Here is a 25,361-nt window from a genome sequence, read left to right as displayed (position 1 = left end):
CACATTGTTACTTCTTATCTTGCCCCCCCCCTCCCCGGTACCCCCACCAAACACAAGTACGCACAAACACGCACAACCACCAGAAATCCCAAGAAAGAGTGACGGTGCACGAACGATGTCCTTTTAAATTCACTTGTCATGAAATGTTTTTTGAAGGTCGGAAGCCCTTCCATACTTTCTTCATGCTCTGGCTCATTTTGAGGATTCCTGGTCTGTTCTGCATCCCACCTGACCTTCAGAGTATCCTTGAAGTGACAGCCACTTACGCTCTGAATTTCCAGAGCACATTCAGTTTCTTCCTTTCAGTAGTAATCCTTTCAGTGAGATGGGCCTAATTTGAATATTTTTTTTTTATACAATTTTTGTCCGGATGTTCCTGTGTGCTAGAACGTTTACTATCAGCACAGTGTGAGAAGGTCTTGATTAAGATTAGTGTTTGCTGGGCGTCCGACTTGGGCTCACATCATGATCTCACAGTTCGTGGGTTCGAGCCCCATGTCGGGCTCTGTGCTGACAGCTCAGAGCCTGGAGCCTGCCTCAGATTCTGTGTCTCCCTCTCTCTCTGCCCCTCCCCTGCTCGTGCTCTCTGTCCCTCTCTCAAAAATAAAAAACATTAAGAAAAATTTAAGATTAGAGTTAGTCACATGAACAGGTACATCTCAGAAGGGAAAACACAGATGATCAACTAATATGAGCAAAAAAGTTGGGGCGCCTGGGTGGCTCAGTCGGTTGAGCGTCCGACTTCAGCTCAGGTCATGATCTCACAGTCCGTGAGTTCGAGCCCCGCGTCAGGCTCTGTGCTGACAGCTCCCTAATAGACTGTGGGTTAGTAGAAACTTACGAAAAGCAGGTTAGTGATACACATTAGAGTCATCAGCGTTCCTCTCAACCCCTTAATCCATCTTCTAGTAAATGTGACTTTTCCTATTAAAAAATATACATTCACTGAAAGATTTTGTTCAGTGACACTATGTCCAGATTACAATATACATGCTATTATATTTTATGCTTAAAAGATTAAGATTATACAGTTGTTCCATGTCAAGAAATAGTCTTTGGAAAAGAGTATTTTAACATTTACATAATGTTCTTTCATACATAATTTATTGTTAGCAATCCAAGCTGTTTTCCACTGGAGTCATTAACCTACTTTGTCTCGAAGAATATTTTATGACCGGAGCCTACCATTTAATGTCAATCCTAAAAAGCATACTCTAAAATTGTAAGGACATTATAACCTTTTTTAAAAAATTGTTTTTAAACTTTTATTCAGTTTTCAGAGACAGAGAGAGACAGACTGTGAACGGGGGAGGGGCAGAAAGAGAGGGAGACAGAATCCGAAGCAGGCTCCGGGCTCCGAGCTGTCAGCTCAGAGCCCGATGCGGGGCTCGAACTCACAAGTGATGAGATTGTGACCTGAGCCAAAGTCGGACGCTTAACTGACGAAGCCACCCAGGTGCCTCATAACCTTTTTTTTTTTTAAATTAAAAACAACAAATGAAACAGTGATAGGAATATAGCTAGACCATTTTCTACTTTTCTATATTTTTTCTCTTTAATGGACAAGGCACGTTATTTTCGTAATTAGGAAACAATAAATGGAACTTGAAAAATAATCATTAAGATTTTTGGCTACACAAATATTTTGGCATCTTTAAAGGTAATAATTTGTTTCTTCCTCACCCTCAGTCGAAAATATGTGGAAATACTATATTGAAAACTATGTTTCAGGTTGTCGAACTATTTCTGTAGAAGACTTAATGCTAAGTAGTTTTCTCAGATGCTAATTTGTGGGAATCATGTAAATGTCATGTGCTTTATTTTGTCAACTTTCCAAATTAGAGTTTTTTTCACACTGATGTGAAGAGCTAACTCTATCTCTTAACTAGCAGTAGGGAGTTTCTTAGTTGTCATGGTGGGTCTCATACTAGATTTCCAAGAAAATGGCTTGAAAAATTGGTATTGGGAGTATCCACTGACTTGTTTTAGAAATAGGTCCTTAGAGCTGCTGGTCACTCATTTTAGTCAGTTTGGATTAGTTCTTTCTGTTCTTTGTGTATCTGTAGGTAGCCCGAGAATGTCTATTTCATCGAGAGAAGAGAATGGGAATTGATCTGGTTCATGACGATGTGGAAATCCAACTACTGACGGTAAATATGGGGGAAATGCACCAGTAAGGAGAAATGTAGTGGTAAACATGTCCTTAATGTATAGAAGCAAACAAAAAATGATATTACATGAAGCCATTTATAAGTAAGAAATTATAGTATCCAAATGTTTATAGCATTTACAAAAGACACCGTTTTTTTTTTTTGGTTATACATGTAATAGATGTTCATTATATGTTCATTAGATGTTCAATAGATGTAAGAGAGTTTGAAAGATACAGTATAGGATAAAGAAAGATAAAAAAAATCATCTGAAGTTCAGCCGGACAGAAATCACCTTTAATTTTGGAGAATTTCAGTTCATCCAGAGAATTTCAGAGAATTTCTTTTTGTTAGTCGTACTGAGACAGCACCCAACTTAAAGACACACAAACAGGTCTTCAAGATTCGAATGATACTGTGTACACAATTTGAATTGTGGTGCATTGTTTTTCTGGATAACTGCTCAATGATGTTTATTCTTAGATATGGTTGTAGGGAAGGCACCACCGTTCTTTTTAAAGACTTAATTTTTTAAGAGCAGTTTGAGGTTCACAGCAAAATTGAGGGCAAGGCATAGAGATATCTCAGTTAGCTCCTGTCCCCATCCGGGCACAGCCTCCGCCCATTACTAACACCCCCCCACCAGAGTGGTACCTTTGTTACAATTGACAAACCTACACTGGTCCATCATTAACATCCAAAGTCCAGTTTTATCCTTAGGGTTCACTCTTGGTGGTGTAGATTCCGTGGGTTTGGACAAAGGTATCATAACATATCCATCATTGATGTATATGGTATTTTCACTTCCCTAAGACTCCTGTGTGCTCTGCCTAGTTATCCTTCCCTTCCCAAAGTGCTTTATTTAATTAAGAATTCTATTGGGGTCATTTTCCCATAGCATTAGATATACATGAAGGTGTGATTTCAAGGGTTGCATTGGGTTCCACAATGTCAAGGTGCTATCATTAAAAAAAAAAAATCAATCCTCTCTTTTTGAATAGTGAAGTTGTCACCCTTTCTCACTCCCCCCCATTTTTTTGCTATTTTAATAACACTGCAGTGTACAAAAATACTATTATTGATAACTGTATTTTTTCTGATTATTTCCTTAGAACACATTTCAAGAGACGTAATCGATGTGTTAAAAGGCATATGCATTTGGGAAGTTTTGATATATAGCCAAATTGCCATCTAGAAACTGAGATATATATATACATATATATATATATATATATTCCAAACCTTATATATATATTTCTATATATATATATTCATATATAATATATATATATTCCAAACCTTATATATATTTCAATATATGTATTCATATATATAATATATATATTCCAAACCTTATATATATATTTTAGTATATATATTCATATATATATTCCAAACCTTATATATATATTTCAAAATATATATTCATATATATATATATATATAATATATATATATTCCAAACCTTCCACCAATTAAATGTGATTTAGTTCTGAGTTCTTTGGCCTTCACTTCCTAGACTTACCCCCAGAAGATCTCTGCTATTCCTTTAGATGTCAGCCACGATGTGCCTCGAGCCCTTCCTCGTCTTTTTTTTGGCCAGATTCTCTATTATGTCTTAGTCCTGTGTCCCTAAGTCCCAGAAATGTATTTCTGTTGGGGTTGTAACCCTGTCACCCCTCCCCCACCTCTTTTTTTGGCTCCTATTTATGAAGCTTAAAAGTGTTCTTTTCTTCTACCCTGATGCCTCCAGCCTTTCCCTTCCTAGTTTCGGTGCCACGGTTCTCCAGGCACGGTGCCATTGCTTGACCGTCTTCACCCTTTGTAGTCAGTCTGTAGCTCTTGTAAATTATTCCTCTGATTTGATTCCCAGCCCCCTCCTTCCCATTCCGTTCTCCCTACTGGTCCTCCTTCCTAGCTGGTTTATGCAGAATCCCCAAATATCTTCCCCTCGCTCGGATCCATACTACCCATGATCACCAGAGGTTCTGTCCACTAAAAATCTCTTCCCGGACTCCCGAATCTCTAGGACCTTCCATTGTCTGGCTCTTACGCCTTCTCCCTCTCATTTCCTACTCTGACCTGCTGAATTTCTGCCGCAGGCAATCGGTTCACTATCCCTGAACCAGCCTGGCTGGCCTTTCCGTGACTGGTCCTTGGTAAAAGATGAATCCTTGGTAAGAAGGGCAATTGGACTAGCTAACAGCCTGGCCATCAGTAATGGCATCCTCGCAAGTTATCAGCGTTCCTTTTAACAGTGTATTAAATTATTTTTAGTGATCTCTTGCCGTGAAGGGTCGTAAGCAGAAGACTGTCCCTGGCTCTTCTGCTTTTCTTCACTGCCCGATTCTCTGAAAGAAATAGGAGTGGAAATGAGAAACTCAGGGAAATTTGGCCACTACAGAGAGGCCACACAATCTACTTTGTAAAAGCCACAGACCCCAACTGCTGCACACGAGTGATCAGGAATAGAGTATCCTGAATATACAGTAGAGTCACAAGTCCCTTCCCAGTTCGAGAACGATAATGTTGTCTAGACCAGTAGCAGAGGCTGCTTTATATCCAGATAACGAAATCTGCAGCTAGAACAATGGTTCATCAGTTGAGGGGTACCTTGGTCATTGCCATTCGAGTAACGAGGGCACCCATATCTTACTCCAAGTGGTAATATTAGCGTATCTTCTCTTTTTACCAGCACGACTCTACCTTTTTAGAATAATTAAATAAGCCCTGGCAAAGACAAGAAGTAGTCTTAAAAGGCCTGCTTTTCGCGAAGGCGGGTGCCTCGACATATTTTCTCGTGAATTCTGTTGACTCTGACTCACATTCAATCAGTGATAGCCATCAAATTCTTCCAGAATGGCTTCTCTTGGGGAACCGATCAGGGTACCGTCTTTTTGGTCCTCCCAGGCCAGGCTAACTCCTTGACCTAGTTAAAGCCAAATGAACCTTTGAGTACCTATTAATATACAAACTAACACTGGGGACAGTTCCAAAGGTCTTTGATTTTAGGCATTCTCTATTCCATGAACCCTTCCCCCCCCCCCCGCCCCAGCCACCCTCTCTCTCTCCTTATGCCCCTCTCCCCTGCTTGTGTGCTGTCTTCTCTGTCTAAGGGGAAAAAATGGCCGCCCAGGTGGCTCAGTCGGCTGAACGTCTGACTTTGGCTCAGGTCACAATCTCACGGTTCGTGAGTTCGAACCCCACGTCGGGCTCTGTGCTGACAGCTTGGAGCCTGGAGCCTGGAGCCTGCTTCAGATTCTGGGTCTCCCTCTCTCTCTGCCCTTCCCCTACTTGCCCTCTCTCTCCCTCTCTCTCTCTCTCTCTCTCTCTCTGTCAAAAATAAATAAACATTAAAAAAAAGAATAAGAAGACTATATAGTTGAGTAGTAACTGATATTGGAGTGAAGAAGGCCTTTCTAGTCAAATTAATGAAGGCAGGGACCAAAAGGGGATATTTAATAGATTTGACATTATAGAAATCACGACTGTCTATGTATTGAAACCACTCTGCGAAAATACAAAGGCAAGGGACAAACTGGTTAAAAATATACATATATTTTAATACTATATGTATTTATGTATACAGTTATGACTTCTGTGATGGGAAAGGATTGCATTTTAAATATATAAATTAATAAGAAAAAAAGCCCCAGAAAAAGTGGAGACGCAGGTGGTTCACAAAAGAAGAAAGCCGAACGATGAGCAAACGTGAGTCAAACTATTAATTTCATCACGTTTGCTGTTTGGGGGAGGGGTCCTGTCGCCCCGGGAACAATGGAGAGGATCTGGTGGGGACCGCGTTACAGGTGAGGTAATGAGGTGTACCCTCACTTGTGGTTATACAGGGGCACGGCTTCTGTGAAGGGCAGTTGGGCTGTATTTGGCAAAACCTCGACAAAAGGCATACCCTTTGGTGGTGTCCAAATATTGACTGAGGGTGTTCATCACGGTATTGTTTAATGTCATGGGGAAACGTTCAAGGTTCAAATGAAAAGGCAGGCCACAAACAAGTGCACGTAGTGTGATCACTCTGTGCTTGAAGTAGTGGCAACAATGACCATGGGCGCTTTTGAAATGTCTTCTCTCTCTCTTCTTTTTTCTTTAGTGTTTTTTTTAAAATTTATTTCTGAGACAGAGAGAGACAGAGCCTGAGTGGGGGAGGGGCAGAGAGAGAGAGAGAGAGACTCAGAATCCGAAGCAGGCTCTGGGCTCTGAGCCATCAGCACAGAGCCCGACACGAGGCTTGAACTCACAAGCCGTGAGATCATGACCTGAGCCGAAGTCGGGTGCTTAACAGACTGAGCCACCCAGGCGCCCCTGAAATGTCTTCTTGCTGCCGTCTTGGGTTTCTGGGTTTTCTTATGTGAACACGATCTTCAGAGGGAAGCGAGACATGTTTATTTAAAACATCTGTGATACAACACATGCTATGTAATAGTGCATGTATCCTGGCGGCATCTGAATGCCATGCACGTGGACAAGGAGAGAGGCTACAAAGGTGTTTATAGGAGTGTGAGAGCTGAACTGCAGGGCACAGGCAGGGCCGAGGGAGGGCTGGCCTCCTGGTGTGGAGGTCAAGTTTCCATTTGGACCAAAGAGCTGGGTCTGTTGGAGGTTACATGCCCCGCCAGAGGGAAGTCCCTTATTGGCTGTTCCTCTGTCTCCCCAGCTTATCATCTCTGAAGAGTAGTTGTTATAAAAGAAGCCTGCGTTAAATTCACCAGAATGTCTGTATTTACGTACTGTTTGATTGTTTTGATTAAGGACCAGAGATAAAAATAAAGAAAAATGCGACAGTTTTATCCCCGTCCCGACTAGTTCCTTCATGTAATTTTCCGGTAGCCCCAGAAAAGGGAAACTCTCATTCTCATGTTTAGATTGCAGCATCATGAGGGGATGTTGGTAATTAAGTGGATGTAAAAACTGTTCTCTTGTTTTTATTTGACGCTTTCTTTTTTTCTTCCCCAGGAACCAAGTTGCCCTTTATTGATGTGTTCTCACGTTGTTGGATGTTGTACCTGATGATGAAAAACGTTAATGTGTTTTGTTTTTTAATCGCATAGGAGGTTGACACTATTCTGTGCTGTGAAGAAAGGATGAAGCTTCATTTGGATAAGGCCATCGCTCAACTTGCGTAAGTTGTAACTCTATATACAACGTAAAATCACGTCTCCAAACTGTGCTATTGTGCCTCCTGTTTAAATTTCTCTTAGCGTCTTATGTAAGGATTTGTTGTAGATGGATACACATACACACACGTGCATGCGCACCTATACATTTTTATTTTATTTTTATTTTATTTTATTTATTTATTTATTTTTTTTTTTTTAATTTTTTTTTTTCAATGTTTATTTATTTTTGGGACAGAGAGAGACAGAGCATGAACGGGGGAGGGGCAGAGAGAGAGGGAGACACAGAATCGGAAACAGGCTCCAGGCTCTGAGCCATCAGCCCAGAGCCTGACGCGGGGCTCGAACTCCGGACCGCGAGATCGTGACCTGGCTGAAGTCGGACGCTTAACCGACTGTGCCACCCAGGCGCCCCTATTTTTATTTTATTTTTTAAAGTTTTTTTTTTTTTTTTACATTTTTAGAAAAATTTTTTAATTTATTTTTTTTAAATTTCCATTCAAGTTAGTTAGCATCTAGTGCAACAATGATTTCAGGAGTAGATTCCTTAGTGCCCCTGACCCATCTAGCCCCTCCCCCCTCCTACACCCCCTCCTGTAACCCTCTGTTTGTTCTCCATATTTATGAGTCTCTCCTGTTTTGTCCCCCTCCTTGTTTTTATATTCTTTTTGTTTCCCTTCCCTCATGTTTATCTGTTTTGTCTCTTAAAGTCTTCATATGAGTGAAGTCATGTGAGTTTTGTCTTTCTCTGAGTGACTCATTTCACTTAGCGTAATACCCTTCAGTTCCATCCACGTAGTTGCAAATGGCAAGATTTCATTCTTTTTGATTGCCGAGTAATACTCCATTGTGTATATATACCAACCACATTCTTTATCCATTCACCCATCCATGGACGTGTGGGCTCTTTCCATACTTTGCCTGGTGTTGATAGTGCTGCTGTAAACACGGGGGTGCATGTGTCCCTTTGAAACAGCACATCTGGGGGCGCCTGGGTGGCGCAGTCGGTTAAGCGTCCGACTTCAGCCAGGTCACGATCTCGCGGTCTGTGAGTTCGAGCCCCGCGTCGGGCTCTGGGCTGATGGCTCAGAGCCTGGAGCCTGTTTCCGATCCTGTGTCTCCCTCTCTCTCTGCCCCTTCCCCGTTCATGCTCTGTCTCTCTCTGTCCCAAAAATAAATAAACGTTGAAAAAAAATTTTTTTTGAAACAGCACATCTGTATCCTTTGGATAAATACCTAGCAGTGCAATTGTTGGGTTGTAGGGTAGTTCTAGTTTTAGTTTTTTGAGGAAACTTTATACTGTTTTCCAGAGTGGCTGCACCAGCTTACATTCCCATATACATTTTTATTTGGAGGTTGAAATGAGGTTTTTTCCATTTCTATTTATTTTTGAGAGAGAGAGAGAGAGAGAGAGAGAGAGAGAATGTGCACACCAGTGGGGGAAGGGCTTCAGACTTGGAGTTGTCAGTGCAGAGCCCTAGTCAGGGCTTGAACTCAAACTGTGAGATCATGACCTGGGCCGGAACTGACTGAGCCACCCACGTGCCCTGGAGTGCTTGCTTTGAGTTCATAGTTAAAGAAATCATTTTAAGATGCTAAAGAAAGGATTTCTGCCCTAATTTGGAGACATGGCTAAGATTTCTTTCAACTCAGGCTTTCATTCTTTGATGAGAGAGTGACTGGTATATATTCAGCCCAACAGTTGGAGAAGTAATGAATTGTGGCTCACTTTAATGGTGATTTCCATAACTCCTTAAAGACTCAGACTTCTCTGATCTCCCACGGTCCCTGGCACATGCTCCCCAGTGCTCTGGTTGTGCTATTACAGCACTGACTGCTTCCCATTGCATTACAATTGTTCGCCCATCCTACTCTACCAGAATACAAATTCCTCTTTTCTTGGCAATAGCAGATAGGAGGTATTTACTACTTATGGTGGGGATTGGGGCAAGGGAGAATAATAATCAAAGGAAGGTCTTAAGCAATGATAAACAGCTGTCAGCATAGAAAACACATTGGTTGAGCCTCTTCCCTAACATGACTAGAAAAATTAATGTTCATCTGGTTATGGGTCATGGAAAGCAGGATCAAATATGTCAGCCAAAGGAGAGGCTGCTTCTGCTTATATTAATGTTATCAAGGATAATGTGGGATAGCCTACAGGGTATACCTAAGTGTCATGGAGGTATCCGTACTGTCTGTATTGTTTGCTCACTGTGCCCATCAGGATTGATGCTCTGAAGTTTGGCAAGATTTAGATGGCTGAGATCTCTCTCTCTCTCTCTCTCTCTCTCTCTCTCTCTGTGTGTGTGTCTGATTGGAAAGGCTCTTTAGTACAAAAATACTGAGGAGAGGTAGAAGATTAGTTAAGGATGACTGACTGTACATGGTTTGGTTGACCACATGCAGTTTTCCTGAGCCGTAACCACAAGGCAGTGCAGTTCTGATATTACTTCTTGGCTTCTGTTCCCTGGGAATCACAGAACCACAGTTTAGCATGGTTCACAGAATCGTGTCTGTTCTCTCTTCTCCAGGTCCAGTTCCCAATCCTGTTTTCTTTATAACCTAAAACCTTGCAGCTCATCTTCCATGTTCTTCAAGCTTCTTGCCCAGATTGTTCTACTGTGGAACAGCCACATCTTCCTATCAGTCTCGTTTATAAATTGTCTCATTCCCAGCCATTCCTGGCCCTGTTCAGGCCTTTGCAGAAAGTTGTGTCTCCACACGTGCACTTGTTTGGAACCTTTGTTAGCGATGCTTTAAAGACCGTGGCTTTCATTTCATACACAGTGGGCAGAATGTCTACCTCATTTCCTGGGTTGGTTTCTCCAGGATTTTTGGGGTTGCCTACATGGTCTTTGGGCTTGGTCTAGGAAAGGTGATGGGAGGAGAGTTTCGTAACTTTATTTGCTTTGGAACACACAACGAAAGCCTCAATTTGGATCTCAGTTGAAAATGGAATGTCATTAGGCAGCAATATGGCAGCCAGGATTTTTCCCATCTGGGGTTATAAGATAGGTTGATGGGATGCTGCCTCTAACACCTTCCTAAGGGAGTTTCTGAGGTCAGGTCAGAGGAAGTTCAGGGCGTGTCAGACCAAGAGAGGAAGGCTATGGGGCATCTTGGTCCCAGACCACAAGTCAGAAAGGCCTTAATCTTAGAGTTTCAACAGAAGAACCTGAAGCAGGAGACTGAACGCAGAAATAGCAAGGGGAGGCAACTCTCCCATCTTTCAACTTTTGCATGTGTTTTAGAGTTCCCAAAATTGTTTTAGGATTCACAAAATGCAGACTACTGGCATGTTGCTACCCTCATTTCCATTTTATGGAAAAAGAATCTGCTCTGATAGGTCAGTTGACTTACCTAAAGGCACAGGCAGCTGGGATTAGTCTAGTCAGTTCAACACAGGCTCTACCAAATGGCTTCCATATGCCAAGACCGTTCTGTGTGCCAGGAATACCGAAAGATGAAGACCATCCAGTTGTCCTGCGTTTTCAAATACTATCTAGATGCTAATGATCCCCCAATTTTTATTTCCATCCCAGACCTCTCTTCCAAGTTCCAACAAGCTCCTTGGTAGCTCCACTATGGATGTCTAATGGACGCTTGAGCTCAATGTAGTGGCTGAACATCCGTTTTCTCCCCAGCCTACTCGCCCACAGCCTCACCCATCTCTGTTGATGGAATTCTGCTATTCCAATTACTCAACATCACCTCTTTATTCTCCATTGATGTTTAAGCTTCTAGGAGAGATTGGCTCTCTCTTTAAAACACTCAGAATCTGAACGCCTGTCACCTCCTTCACCACTACCCTGTTGGTCAAAGCCACTACTATCCTTCTCCTGCGTAACTTAACTGTACCCATCTGCTAATGGGTCTACCTGTCCCCTGCTGTCTGTTCTCAACCCAGCACCAAATGATCCTTTAAAATTGTAAGTCAGCGGTCTCTCCCTTCACTCAGAACAAAACTTGACTCTTTCCAACATCCAGCAAGGTCCTGCCTGACCTATTTCTTCCTCCTGCAAGTCTTTGCTCAAACACTGCCTCCTTAAGGAGTCTTACTCTGACCGTCTTGTTTAAATAATCACTCACACTCTTGTTTCCCTTTCCCTGCTTTATTTTCTGCCTTGTTCTGCTAACGAACCACACGATTTCCTTATTCCTTAGGGGTATTGCCTGTCTCCTCCTGCTAGAATGTCAGCTTCTTTAGAGAAGAGATGTTTGCCTTGTCCATGGATACATTCGGGCTTGGAGAACAGTGCCTGACATGTAGTGGACACTCAGGCATTTGTTGAATTGACTACTGCCTGAGTAAAGATGTGGCTCACCCGTCACCCATGCCCACCCCATGGGCCTGTCTCTCTGGTGGTGAGCTGCTGGGTCTCTTCTCTGGCAGAGCAGGAAGCACCATGCATCTGAGAGCCTCTTCCTTCCCAGAAGGGTGGCTGCTGGAGCATATGATCCTGGGGGCCACCAATTCCTGATCTGCTTTCAAGCACTCTCTCCCCTGCCCCAGAGCTTAATTTTGACTCTTGGTTTCTATCTCCTGGCAAACTTCTTCAACCTCCCGTGAGCACAAACTGAAGTCACTTTTAGATGGAGGGAAGCTGGCTTTAAATGTCTCAAAACTTCTCACAGAGTGGGACTCAAAGAATGGAGGGATTAGGATATAGAAGAGGGAAAAGAAGAAGGAAAGAGAGGCACAGGTGTGGACAGATTACTTTAAACCAGTATCCTTCCTGGAACAGGGCTTGTGTTAGGAAGATGGGCCCCAGCCTCAGCGCTTCAAACCTTCTGTTCGTCTACACCTCTTCTCTCCCAAGCGCCACCACACACCATGGGAGGGGCAGTGTGGGCAGTGTTCTAATTACTCACATGTATGGACACCTTCAGGGAGGGCGCCTGTTAATTGGGAAGCTGGACATTGTGTGCAAGAGGAGAGACCCAGACCGCAGTGGTGGGTGGGTCCCTGCACAGAAGGGCATTAACCCTTCCTCATATCAAATTGTTGCCTAAACCTGAAGTTCCGTTTCCCCCACTCGGTGTTACAGAGCTAACAGAGCTTCCCAGCACGAGCTGGAGAAGGACCTGAGTGACAAACAGGCAGCTTACCGAATTGACGATAAATGTCACCATCTGCGCAACACGTCGGATGGTGTCAGCTACTTTCGCGGAGTGGAGAGGGTCGATGCGACGTAAGTTGGGCACGAAGCGCTTCTAGGATTTTGACGTCATTTAATTCGTTCTCTCTCCCTTCAAAATGATGCAGGTTAGAAGTGGAAAACCTGGGAAGAGAAGAGATCCTCCCTGCTTTGGACGGATCTTCAGTAAGCGTGCATATTCCTCCGTCAGGCCTTGACTCTAGCATCCTGTATTATTTTGTAAAAGAATATTTGTTGTTTACACTTATTGTGGTGAGCACTGAGTAATGTATAGAATCATCAAATCACTGTGTTGTACACCTGAAACTATTAGGACGTTGTAATCCACTGTACTTCAAGAATACATATTTTTAAAAGCTCAAAAAAAGAATATTTGTTTATAGTTCGACCTGTGAAAATAACAGCTACTTGAAGCAGAAACTGTGGGATTAAAAAAAAAAAAACAGCTTCCTGTTTTATTATCACTGCTTGTTGCTTAAAAAAAAATTTTTTTTTAACGTTTATTTCTTTTGCGAGACAGAGACAGAGTGCAAGTGGGGGAAGGGTAGAGAGAGCGGGAGACACAGAATCTGAAGCAGGCGCCAGGCCGAGCTGTCAGCCCAGAGCCCAACTTGGGGCTTGAACCCACAAACTGTGAGGTCACGACCGGAGCCGAAGTCGGACGCTTACCCAACTGAGCCACCCAGGCGCCCCATCACTGCTTGTTGCTTTAAATGTTGAACATTAAACTTGTGCCATCAGTGGTTTCCATGCCAGGCCCCTGGATGCAGTCTTGGGTTCATGGTCTTTTTCCAATCCTTCCCTTTAAAAAAAAAAAAAAACCAACTCGATTGAGGTGAAATTCACCTACACTGGAATACATTTGGTGTACATTTGGGTGGGTTTTGACAAATTTCTATGCCTGTATCACCATGACCACCGTTGAAATGAAGCATATTTTCCTTGCCTTGGGGCACCTGGCTGGCTCAATTGGGTAAGCATCTGACTCTTGATTTCGATTCAGGTCATGATCTCACAGTTCGTGAGCTTGAGCCCGCATCGGGGAATCTTGCTGGGGATTCTCTGTCTGTCCCTCTCTCTCTGCCCCTCCCCCCATGAATAAATAAACATTAAAACACGTTTAAAACATGCTCACCAGAACATTATCATTCTCTTCACTCTTTGCTATTCCAGTAAAGGGTTATTACTATATTACTGTTTTCGTTAGTACTTCCTTGATTACTCCTGAGGTTGGATGTTTCTTCATATGTTTATTGGGCCAGTGAGACACATTTCTTATGACTCAACACGCTGATACCCTTCATCAATCCCCCCAGGCCTCCCGACTGGACTTAGTGTATGCTTTGGATTTACAGAAACATTAGCCGGAAAATAAGGAACAATTCAGAAAAGTTTTCGACAAGCTTTGCTCTGATGTTTATATTTTAGGCAATAAAACCAGGAATCATTGCTCTGGGGTTCTGTCTTTCACAAAATGAATGATTTCCTGCAGACCATCTAGGCTGATTCGTCCTTGTCACCCACATATGATTCTACTTTTTTTTTTTTTTTTCCCTCCAGGGTCTCAGTGCCCGAGTCCTGGGCCAAATTTACGGATGACAATGTTCTCCATTCCCAAAGTACGCGAGCGGCCTCTTCCAAGCTAAGGGACGACGTTCACAACCTGTTGGTTGTGACTGCCAATGAGATGTGGAATCAGTTCAACAAAGTGAACTTGTCTTTCACCAATCGTATTGCTGAGACTGCAGATGCTAAAAATAAGATTCAGATTCACTTAGCGAAGGTAAATCAAGCGCCCGTGGTACCCCTTGGCTGACCCGGATAGATGGGGCAGGGGGCTCTGAGATCACAAATCTCTCACCGCCGCCGCCGGGATGCCGGAAGACACATGACCTCCTGGCCATCCAGACTGAGAAAAATTAAAGCCAGTACAAAGCACGCCATTTATTTTAGCCAGGTAGCCAGGTGTCAAAATGAAATCGGAATCCACTTGTGTTTGGAATACAAAGAATGCACTGTGCATGGAAAGGTTCCTAGTAGTTAATAGAAACAAAAATATTATGGTTAAAGTTTAATGGATCGCTGGATGTAACTAGGAAGCGAATGTATTATTAGAACATATGGCAGGGATGTTTTCTGTTCAATTATTTCAGGCTCTTTTTCTGGCATACAAAACCCAAACCAGGAAACGATTAGGTGGTTCAAAGTGTTTCTGATATTGAACTCCTTAAAGTGCTCTAAGCATAAACGTTTTATGATGACAATAAAATGAAGGACTTCAGCAGAAGTCGAGTGTTTCAAGATAAACAAGGAGCTCTTTCTTTCGCGTCTCTCTTGGAGCCGTTATGATTTCTGTGGATTATGCTGTGTATGGGTTTTCATTTCTTATTTATTTATTTAAAAAAAAATTTTTTTTTCAACGTTTTTTATTTATTTTTGGGACAGAGAGAGACAGAGCATGAACGGGGGAGGGGCAGAGAGGGAGGGAGACACAGAATCGGAAACAGGCTCCAGGCTCCGAGCCATCAGCCCAGAGCCCGACGCGGGGCTCGAACTCACGGACCTCGAGATCGTGACCTGGCTGAAGTCGGACGCTCAACCGACTGCGCCACCCAGGCGCCCCTTCATTTCTTATTTTAAGAACCTGACGCATTCAGCCGTGTTGCTGGAAGGTGATATTATCCCCCTGGGGGCACCAGGCTCTCCTGGATGGCAGCAGTTGAAGTCCCCTTCTCCTGGTGTCTTCTTTGGGCAGGAGATCTGTTGAGCCGGGCAGTGCGCTACAGAAGAGAGTAGGATAGTCCGTCGTGTCCCCAGGAAGCTTGTATTTGTGAAGCTTCCCAGCGACACACGGGAAGCTCATGAACAATTAGTAACGATAGAAAGTTATAAACCGCGGTCGCCAGATACTAAATACAGAAAGTGTCGCCAGGGTCTGGGGAAGGAAGCGAACATTCAGGCGGAGTGACGTCTCCAGCAAAACCTCAGGAGGTGGCCGGTCAGAGGCGGAGGTCAGGTCTGTAAACGGACGGCGTGTGTCCCGGGAAGAGAAACTTGCCAAGGCGGGCTGGAGCCACAGGGTAGGCGACATCAGTGGGAAGGTGTCCACGGGGCAGTCTGAAGCTATTCCAAAGGCCTCTAGAAGGCTCGCGCGATTGGAGTCCCTTTGTTCAACGAACCTGTATTTACTTCTGCATCAGTTGGCTAAGGCTGTCGTAACAAAGCACGACAGACCGGGTGGCTTACACACCAGAAATCGATTTTCTCACAATTCTGGAAGCTGCAAGTCCCAAGATCGAAGAGTCAGCCGGGTAGGGTTGGTCTCTTCTGAGGTCTCTCTCCTTGGCTTACAGATGGCCATCTTCTCTCTACGTGTCCCATGCTCTTCCCTCCGTGCCTGCTCATGTCCTAATCTCCTCTGCTTATGAGGACACCAGTCGTACTGGACTAGGACCTACCCTCATGACCTCATTTAAAAAAAAATTTTTTTTTAATTATTTTTGAGAGAAAGAGAAAAGGCACATGAGCGGGGAAGGGGCGGGGGCGGGGGGCTGGAGACAGGATCCGACGTGAGGCTCGAACCCACAAACTGTGAGATGGTGACCTGAGCCGAAGTCAGATGCGTAACCGACTGAGCCCCAAGGCGCCCCCCTCCCCCCCAATGACCTCTTTTTAACATAATTGCCTCTCTGAGAGGCGCTTTCTTCAAATACAATCACATTCCGAGACACTGGGGTTAGGACTTGGACACAGGAACTTTTGGGGGGCTGGGGAAGAGAATAGCATTCAGGCCCTACCAGCTGCATTCGAAGTACTATGCTGGGCACTTTGGGGGGTAAACACACATGGGCAACACATTGGTCCTGCCATCTTGTATCTTAGAGAGACCCAGAGGTTGGGTGACCCTGGGATGTGTCTCCAGGCCACAGGAAGGTGGCCGAGGAAGGGGAGAGTGGTGGGCGGATGGGGAGAATCGGGAATGCAGAGGTCAAGGTCGTGGCAGAAGGCGGAATTGTCAGGGTCTAGGAGAAGAGACCAGGGAGGGATCCAGGGTGATGCAGTTTGGGGGCGGGGGGAACCCTCTTTACGAAAAGAGAATAGAAAGTCAGGACCCCCAAACTGCCAGTGCTCCTCTCACGCAAGTGAGACACTCAGAAACTTGAACTTGATTGGCTTCAAGGCAAATCGTCCACCAGCAGGAAAACGCCTCTATGAGGCTAGTAAGAAGACAAAGAGGCAGGACGTCCTGATTGAGGAGGGAAGTAAGGGCCACTCACACCTCCCGCCTTAGGCACACACGCGCGCTGCTAAATATTTAACAGGCGATCTAGCGGTTGTGGGTGGGAAGGAAGCTCCAATTTGCAGTCTTTGCTCATCTCTATCGTGTAAATACTCTCCCCACCTGGCAGGTGGCACCTGGACCTGGGAAGAGATGCCCACAGTCAGCTCTCCGGAGATTCCCAAGGGAGGGGGTTGGGAGGGATCAAGGAGCTCAAAGAAACCCCCTCCCCACGGGAAGGCAAGAGGCCCTCTCCTCAAATGCAAGAAGCCTCAGGCATTTGCTCCTCTCCTTACAGACCCTGCAGGAGATCTTCCAGACTGAGATGACCATAGAATCCATCAAGAAGGCCATCAAGGACAAGTCCGCCTTCCTGAAGGTGGCTCAGACCAGACTGGACGAGCGCACAAGGAGACCCAACATAGAGCTCTGCCGGGACATGGCTCAGCTACGGTGAGGCGGGAGAGCGCCCCTGGCAGGAGGGTCAGGCTGGGGGGGACGCGCCTGGGGGGCAACCCACCAGCCCGATGGTGGCTCGGTGGTCTTCATAAAGGCGCTTCCTGCTTTCACACCGGTCAGATCGCGGAGCACAGTGATGCTGATTCTGTAGGAGCCTCCTTCAAGAGTGTTCGTAATTATTCATGATGGGCACGACGTTGCAATTGAGGAGGATGAATGATAATTCTGGGGGTGGGTGGTGGTGACGGAGGCCCCACAGTTTGAAAGTATTTAATGCCACTGAACTGTGTGCTTACAAACAGTTGAGATGGGGGCGCCTGGGTGGCTCAGTGGGTTCAGCATCTGACTTCGGCTCAGGTCATGATCTCCCAGTCCGTGCGTTCGAGCCCTGCATTGGGCTCTGTGCTGATGTCTCAGAGCCTGGAGCCCGCTTCGGATTCTGTGTCTCCCTCTGTCTCTGCCTCTCTCCTGCTCATGCTATGTCTCTCTCTCTCTCTCTCTCTCTCTGTCAAAAATAAACTTAAAAAGATTTTTATAGTAAATAAATGGTAAATTTTTTGCATGTACAATCCACCACAAAAAAAAAAAAAGGAAATGATACCAATACTATATGCAAAAAAAAAAAAAATGATAATAAACATTGAGGCTCATTCATTGGGGCCAGTGGGGCGTCTGGGTTCCTCTGCACTCTCCTGGGGTCTGGGGTTTCCAGAACACCTCTCTTATAAGTACCTCTCTTGTAAGTGTTGTTTCCTGTGTGTATTTCAGAGCCTGGGACTCATCAGAAAAGGGGCGTGTGGTACCAGTTCCAATGACCCCTGTCTATTTGCTCTCACTCACTTGTTCTCATTGGCCTCTCTTGGCATTTAATATCTCCTCTCCTCATCAAGACCATCATCATGGTCCCCTAGGACCCTTTTTGTTAGGCTCATTTCAGGGTATTCTGTTCTCAGTAGAAATCAAAAGCAGCTGGCCCTCGTCACGTCCTGCACATACACAGGAACAGGAAGATTCGGAGGCCGCTGAATGCTAGATGTGTCTTATTAGGATGATGATTTTAACTTCAAACATCCCTTTTTGGGATGGGTTCCTGGGGAATTGGCCAAAGCTTCCCCCCACCCCACCCCACCCCCTCCGCTCCGCCCCACATTCTGGCTTCACGTCCAATTTCCCAACACCTGCCAGTTTGCCTTTTCTTTCTGGATTTCATCATTGCCCTTCTCAGGTCAGGAGAGGCCCCGTGCGGAAGCAAATCGAACTTATAGCAAGTGGAAGCGCGAAGGGGCTGCACTTGAACTTCCAGATTCCTTTCTGGTGCCGGTGTTGGGAGGGGGTGGGGGGGAACGGCCGCCTGCTGGTCTTGTCTCCCGCCTGGTTCCCGGATGGGGTTCCCTCATCATCACAAAGGATTTATCCTAGGGCTAAAACAGCTTTGAGCCCCGGCCGGAGACACAAGTGTGGATGGAGACACAGTGTGGATTCCTCGGAGGCCAAGGGAGATGGCAGTGAAGCCAACAGTCCAACGATGGTGAAGACAAGAAAGAGGGCGATGGCCGGAATAGAGTGGCTGCTTGGCTCTCGTTCAGTGCCGGGGCCCGTCCTCAGCCCTCCAGGACCTCGCTGACTCCCCGCATTTTACAAACAAGGAAACTGAGGCACAAGCGGGTTGAGCGACTTGGCGCGTAGAGACGAAGAGTGAGTCCTTGCCCACCGCACCGCAGAGCCCCATTCAACCCAATCAACCCTCTCTCTCCCCGTCTCTCACGGGGGTGGTGATTGTACCATCCCCCTACGGCGGGTGCGTCGGATGCTAAGAAGCGTGCTTCAGGGGCGCCTGGGTGGCTCGGTCGGTTAAGCGGCCGACTTCGGCTCAGGTCATGATCTCACGGTCCGTGAGTTCGAGCCCTGCGTCGGGCTCTGTGCTGACAGCTCAGAGCCCGGAGCCTGTTTCCGATTCTGTGTCTCCCTCTCTCTGCGCCTCCCCTGTTCATGCTCTGTCTCTCTCTGTCTCAAAAATAAATAAACGTTAAAAAAAAAATTAAAAAAAAAAAAAAGAAGTGTGCTTCAGCAGATAGGCCAACGGAGCCTGCCTTTCTCCTGGCGGGGCAGCCCTCCGGGCCATCACAGAGCAGCGCACCCAGGCTGGCACCACGCTTCCTCAAGTAGGTTCCAGGGAGCCCCTCCCCACACGCAGCCCGGGCATCATTCGGGGTGAGCTGACCTCCGCCACCCTGGAGGCCAGGCAGGTCCCCCGACGGCCAGTCTGCAGCGCCCGTTTGCTTCCCAGGACGCCGGGAGTGAGAGCAAGGCCCATCCGGCCCCTTCAGGATTTGCTCGCAGGTTGTGGCTCTCCGCAAATATTATCAGGGGACGCTGAGCGAAGTTTCCTTCTCTGAGAGTTTCTGCAGCGGCACCAGAAGGGGAGACGGGGATCCATAAATTGTTCACACTGCCATCCGACCGACACACAAGGGGCTGCTTTTTAAAAGGTTTCTGAGCAGCCGTCTAAGTCGTCTAAGCAGACAAGGAGGCATTCAGGGCTGCGTGATTTTTACTTTCTTCCCCCTTCAGGGCTACGCAGAATTTACTCTCCCTTTGCTTCCTGTAGAACCCACAGTATGTCTGTGGCCCCTGCCCCCTTTCCTGACCTCAGGACAAAACCGACTTTTGTTTCCGTCAAGATTTCTCCTTAAAGTGCCGTTGCCAAACGATACGGTCCTAGAGGAACAGCCGTGGAATTTGGGATGACGACTGAGGGAGGGGATCATTTTCCTTATTCACCCTCATCCTTCGGAGAGGAACCCTTTGGCCGTGTAGACCAAGAAACGAGAAAGACCGTGGACTCCGGGGAGTGAGTGACAAATTGCAGTTTTTGTGTCCAGACTTTTGTTTTCATTTCAAGTTTTCCGAAGGGGTTCTTTCTTTCTTTTTTTTTTTTTTTTAAATTTTTTTTTCAACGTTTTTTATTTATTTTTGGGACAGAGAGAGACAGAGCATGAACGGGGGAGGGGCAGAGAGAGAGGGAGACACAGAATCGGAAACAGGCTCCAGGCTCTGAGCCATCAGCCCAGAGCCCGACGCGGGGCTCGAACTCACGGACCGCGAGATCGTGACCTGGCTGAAGTCGGACGCTTAACCGACTGCGCCACCCAGGCGCCCCTGAAGGGGTTCTTTCAAAAGCAATGCTAAAACATTTTTGGCATCTTTGGTGGGAGGCCAGACCAGGCTCTGCTCCACTTAAATAATCTTGGTACGTTAAAAAAAAAAAAAAAAAAATGACGGTAGCTTTATTTGTATTTGAACGCAAAATGTTTTTTCAGTTCTGTAATTCCCCTCCCAAAATGAGTGGTTTCAGCAGAACAGCTCTCTGTGATCTGCGGAGAACAAGGAAGCCAGCGGTGAGATGCGGCCTTGAAAGATGAGTGAGAAGGGGCGCCTGGGGGGCTCAGTCGGTTGAGCGTCCGACTTCGGCTCAGGTCATGATCTCACGGTTCGTGGGTTTGAGCCCCGCGTCAGGCTCTGTGCTGACAGTGTGGAGCCTGCTTGGGATTCTCCCTCTCCCCCTCTCTCTCTGCCCCTCCCTCTCTCACTCATGCTTTCTCTCTCAAATAAACAAACTGCAGCTTTTTTTTAAAATGGTTAAGGTGGTAAATTCTGTGTTGCGTGTCGTCTGTTGCAATTAAAAAGCTAGTATCCTGAAAAAATTGCACATTTATCTGGAATTCAAATTTAACTGGGCATCTTGTATATTACCTGGCAACCCTACATTGTGGGGATTACAAATAGGAATGAGACGGTCTTACCCAACGGGGTCCTGTATCCGGAAGCCAGCTCCCCGGGTCTCTGCTTCTGTGCTTTGCTTGCAGGGAGCGGAGAGGGTAGGGGCAGGAAATAGGACCCAGTTCCTTATTATGGCCTGTGAGGCTCCTTATTTCCTTCTTGGTTTCCTGGATAACCGCGTGAAGCTTATAAATTCAGGTGGGCCGCCTGCCTGCGGAGAGGGCAGTTCATCAGTCCCCCAGCTCAATTTCCTTGTCTGCAAAACAAGGAAGCTGGGCTTGATGACCTCTCCCATTTATTTTCCAGCTGCAGGGTTCTGTGAAGCTATACGGTTGCCTGGGTATAATGATTTTCTCATGGCCTGGGTGTTTTTCTATGATGGAGAAATCCCTTTCTATCTCTAGGGACACCGTATCTTTATTCTGTTCATTGTCACTGTTCTCTTCATATTATTACTGTCTATTTTATTTTATGTTTTTAGGGGCGCCCGGGTGGCTCAGTCGGTTAAGCGTCCGACTTCGGCTCAGGTCACCGTCTCGCGGTTTGTGAGTGCGAGCCCCGCGTCGGGTTCTGTGCCGACAGCTCGGAGCCTGGAGCCTGCTTTGGATTCTGTGTATCTCTCTCTCTGCCCCTCCCCTGCTCACGCGCTCTCAATAATAAATAAACGTTAAGAAAATTTTTTTCAAAGTAGGCTGCATGCTTAATGTGGGGCTCAAACTCATGACCCTGAGATCATGAGTCACATGCTCTACCAACTGAGCCAGTCAGGTGCCCCTATATTACTATAGATTTTGATTAATTCCATGCCCCTCCAGTCTGCTGACAAATGAATTCCCAAATAAAGAAGACGTTACTTTTTTTTTTTTTTAAGAAGACCTTAATATTGAATCACTAGTTAAAATTTGGTAAATTTGAAGTTGTGTTTTCAACAGACTAGAGTCAGACAGGGGAGCAGCACGGTAATTAAAAGCAGCTGAAAGGGGCGCCTGGGTGGCTCAGTCGGTTGAGCGTCCGACTTCAGCTCAGGTCATGATCTCACGGTCCGTGAGTTCGAGCCCCGCGTCGGGCTCTGTGCCGACGGCTCAGAGCCTGGAGCCTGCTTCGGGTTCTGTGTCTCCCTCTCTCTCTGCCCCTTCCCCGCTCATGCTCTGACTCTCTCTGTCTCAAAAATAAACAAAAACATTAAAAAAATAAAAAAAAAATAAAAGCAGCTGATGGCTAGTCCCATGCAAAACTATAAGGAGAGTTACCTACATTCCTATGCCTTGGTTTTGTCATCTATAAAATGGGGATAATCGTAGTATCTACTTTGTGGTGTTGTTATGGGGATTAAATTATCTGATCATGGAAAGTACTTAGGACTGTATATACATGTGCATATATATTTATATATATATACTACATGTATAGAATGTATATAATACACATATACATGTTATATACTATATTTATATATAATAAAGTAGTTAAGAAGTGTGTTGCTATCATTATTATTGTCTGTTTTTTTAATTTAAAAAAATCGTTTTAACATTTATTTATTTTTGAGAGACAGAGAGAGACAGAGCATGAGTAGGGGAAAGGGCAGAGAGAAAGGGAGACACAGAATCCGAAGCAGGCTCCAGGCTCCGAGCTGTCAGCACAGAGCCCGACGCGGGGCTCGAACTCATGAACTGCGTGAGATCATGACCTGAGCTGAAATCAGATGCTTAACACACTGAGCCCCCCAGGCGTCCCTGGTTTTTAAATTGTATTAAGTTTATTTATTTATTTTCAGAGAGACAGAGACAGCATGAATGGGGGGTGGGGGCGGGCAGAGAGAGGGGGAAAAAGAGAGAGAATCCCAAGCAGGCTCTGCTCTGCCAGCACAGAGCCTGATGTGGGGCTTGAACTCATGAACCGTGAGATCATGACCTGAACTGAAATCAAGAGTCAGATGCTTAACCGCCTGAGCCACCCAGGCGCCCCTATTATTGTCTTTTTATAAACTGTTTCCTATTCTTTCTCTTAAGTGACCACGTAGTCCTCTCTCCTCAGTGTAATTGGCCAAATCCGTGGGTAAAGGAGCGCCTGCTTAACTGCTCCTCAGGAAGAGAAAGACTTTCTAAATACAAACACGGTGGAAGGAATCACCAAAAGAGAGAGAGAGAGAGAGAGGGAAAGATTTGGCTTACTGTAAAAAATTGAAATCATACGTCTAATAAAAACATCATAACCAAAATCAAAAAGGCAAAAAACAACTTAGGGAAAACATTTGCCAGAAGGAAGGGAGACCAAAACCAAACCAAAACAAAAAAAAACCAGCAAAAAAAAAAAAAAAAAAAAAAAAAAAAATCAGCATGCCTAATACTGGAAGAGCTCTTTGCAAATGAATAAGATACAAGTAATACCCCAGTAGAAAAGAGAACAAGAGAAGCTGCTCAGAGCAGACCAGGCAGTTCACCGTGGACAAGGTCAACAGACGTTTGGCGAAGTTTCACTGATACTCACGGAAACAATTAAAACAATATTGACCCACGTAACTTGAGGAGATGCTATAGGTTTTTCCATGGAATGAATTTTTTTTTTCTCTTTTATCTTAATGAAAAACGTGTCATGTTTCTTTTTACCGTCACAAGGTAATTGGAACTACAGCCTGTTCCACAGTTTTATGTAGCTGATTTCAAGCACGATCAGTTTCCGGTTTATTATGTTTTCTGCCTTTACAAGTACGTTGACTCTGGGAACTTGAGGCCTTACCTGGGGACGCTGCTGGGGGGCAGGGGCATTATGATCTGAGGAATGTCCCATTAACTAACCCCTCTCACTGTCCCCTCCCCCCCAGGCTATGTTGACTGTGCTGCATTTTAGCCACTGAGTAAAGTCCCTAACAATGAAAATAATTTCCATGATGAAATAAATATAAGAAAGTTCAGCTGAGCTTTGATTTTTCCCCCCATTTTTACTACTTAAAAAAATATCACACTGTTACAGGTTTACAAGTTTTGCCTCTGTTTTAAAATATGACATTTTGGGGGCGCCTGAGTGGCTCAGTCGGTTAAGCGTCTTGACTTCAGCTGGTTCATGACCTCGCGGTCCGTGAGTTCGGGCCCCGCCTCGCGCTCTGTGCCGACAGCTCCGGGCCTGGAGCCTGCTTTGGATTCTGTGTCTCCTTCTCTCTCTAACCCTCCCCCACTTGTGCTCTGTCTCTCTCTGTCTATCAAAAATAAATAAATGTAAAAAAAAAAAATTAAAAACAAAAAATAAAATATAATATTTTTTTAAAAGTAGAATCCACTCCCAGCACGGAGCCCAGCGTGGGGCTTGAACTCCCAACCTGGAGATCAAGACCTTGAACTGAGATCAAGAGTCAGGGGCTTAACCGACTGAGCTACCCAGGCGCCCTTAAAATCTAGCAATTTAATGTACGTGGGTATGAAAATTTGACGGTGTCCTTAAAATCCTTGCTTTTTGGATTCTGGGTGTCGTTAAGGGGAGTGGCCCCGGCCTGGTACCGGAACCACAAGGGAGCCCAAGCACTGGTTCCTTTTTTTCTGACGTCGGGGTGCCCCGTGGGGCTGCTGGGGGCCTCAGCCCCGCAGCCACCGTCCAGTGGGAATCCAGTAACCACGCAGGCCCTTAATTCATCACCTAGCCGGTCTCGGGGGAGTGACTTCCGCCAACCTAACCGGGCGCTTCTCTGCCTCCGCAGCCTTGTCAATGAAGTATACGAGGTGGACGACACCATCCAGACCTTGCAGCAGCGTCTGAGGGAGGCAGAGGACACCTTGCAGTCACTGGTCCACACCAAAGCCACCCTGGAGCACGACCTGGCCGTCAAAGCCAATTCCCTGTACATCGACCAGGAAAAGTGCATGAGCATGCGGAAGACTTTCCCCAACACCCTCCGGTTGGTGGGCTTCTGTTAGGGCCCCCCCCCCCCAGGAGGAGGGCAAAGAGAACCGAAGCCAAGGGCTTTGGTGGCAGCATTGAAATCAGCTGCTCCTCTATTCACTTATTAAAGGGTTGCGTTGATAGAAAGGTTCGAGTGTCCTGTCCTGGAAAGTCTTATGTTTCCTTCCAAACCTTGATTTTCTACTATTTACTAGGCTTCTGAGCTATGGGAAGGAAATAAAGAAAGACACCCGATCTGAAGGAGAAGGTTAAAAAAAAAGAGAGAGAGAGAGAGAGAAAGGATTATTTGTATTATTCTTGTTATTCTCCGTGTAACACGAAAGGGTTGGGAAGTAGAAATGTATCTCCTCTGAGGGGGTGGGGGCCGGAATCACAGATAGGGTGGATTTTCAGCTCTGCCTCGAAGGAAACAGAAAAGGAGAAAGACCCTTGGGTACGCGGGGTACCTTGGGGGTAGTCTGAGCCAAAACACGGGCGGAAAAATACACAGTGCGTTGGGAGCCATAGT

General features: G+C 45.6%; 1 protein-coding gene across 2 annotated transcripts in view; it reads left to right on the top strand.

Annotated features, from left to right (window-relative positions):
- Positions 1-24,979, top strand: part of TEKT3 (tektin 3) — a 36,567-nt gene extending 11,588 nt beyond the window's left edge. For both annotated transcript variants that reach the window (XM_047833061.1, XM_047833060.1), the window contains exons 3-8: positions 2,067-2,150; positions 7,217-7,287; positions 12,334-12,477; positions 14,005-14,227; positions 17,022-17,176; positions 24,651-24,979. In XM_047833061.1, the coding sequence (XP_047689017.1) occupies positions 2,067-2,150; positions 7,217-7,287; positions 12,334-12,477; positions 14,005-14,227; positions 17,022-17,176; positions 24,651-24,867 (894 nt within the window). In that variant the 3' untranslated portion in view covers positions 24,868-24,979. The remainder of the gene's footprint in view (positions 1-2,066; positions 2,151-7,216; positions 7,288-12,333; positions 12,478-14,004; positions 14,228-17,021; positions 17,177-24,650) is intronic.
- The last annotated feature ends 382 nt before the right edge of the window (positions 24,980-25,361 follow it).

The sequence above is a fragment of the Prionailurus viverrinus genome, chromosome E1 (assembly GCF_022837055.1).
Source record: "Prionailurus viverrinus isolate Anna chromosome E1, UM_Priviv_1.0, whole genome shotgun sequence".
Taxonomy (NCBI): domain Eukaryota; kingdom Metazoa; phylum Chordata; class Mammalia; order Carnivora; family Felidae; genus Prionailurus; species Prionailurus viverrinus.
Note: the sequence above shows the minus strand (reverse complement) of the source record. Positions and strands in the feature narration are given on the sequence as shown.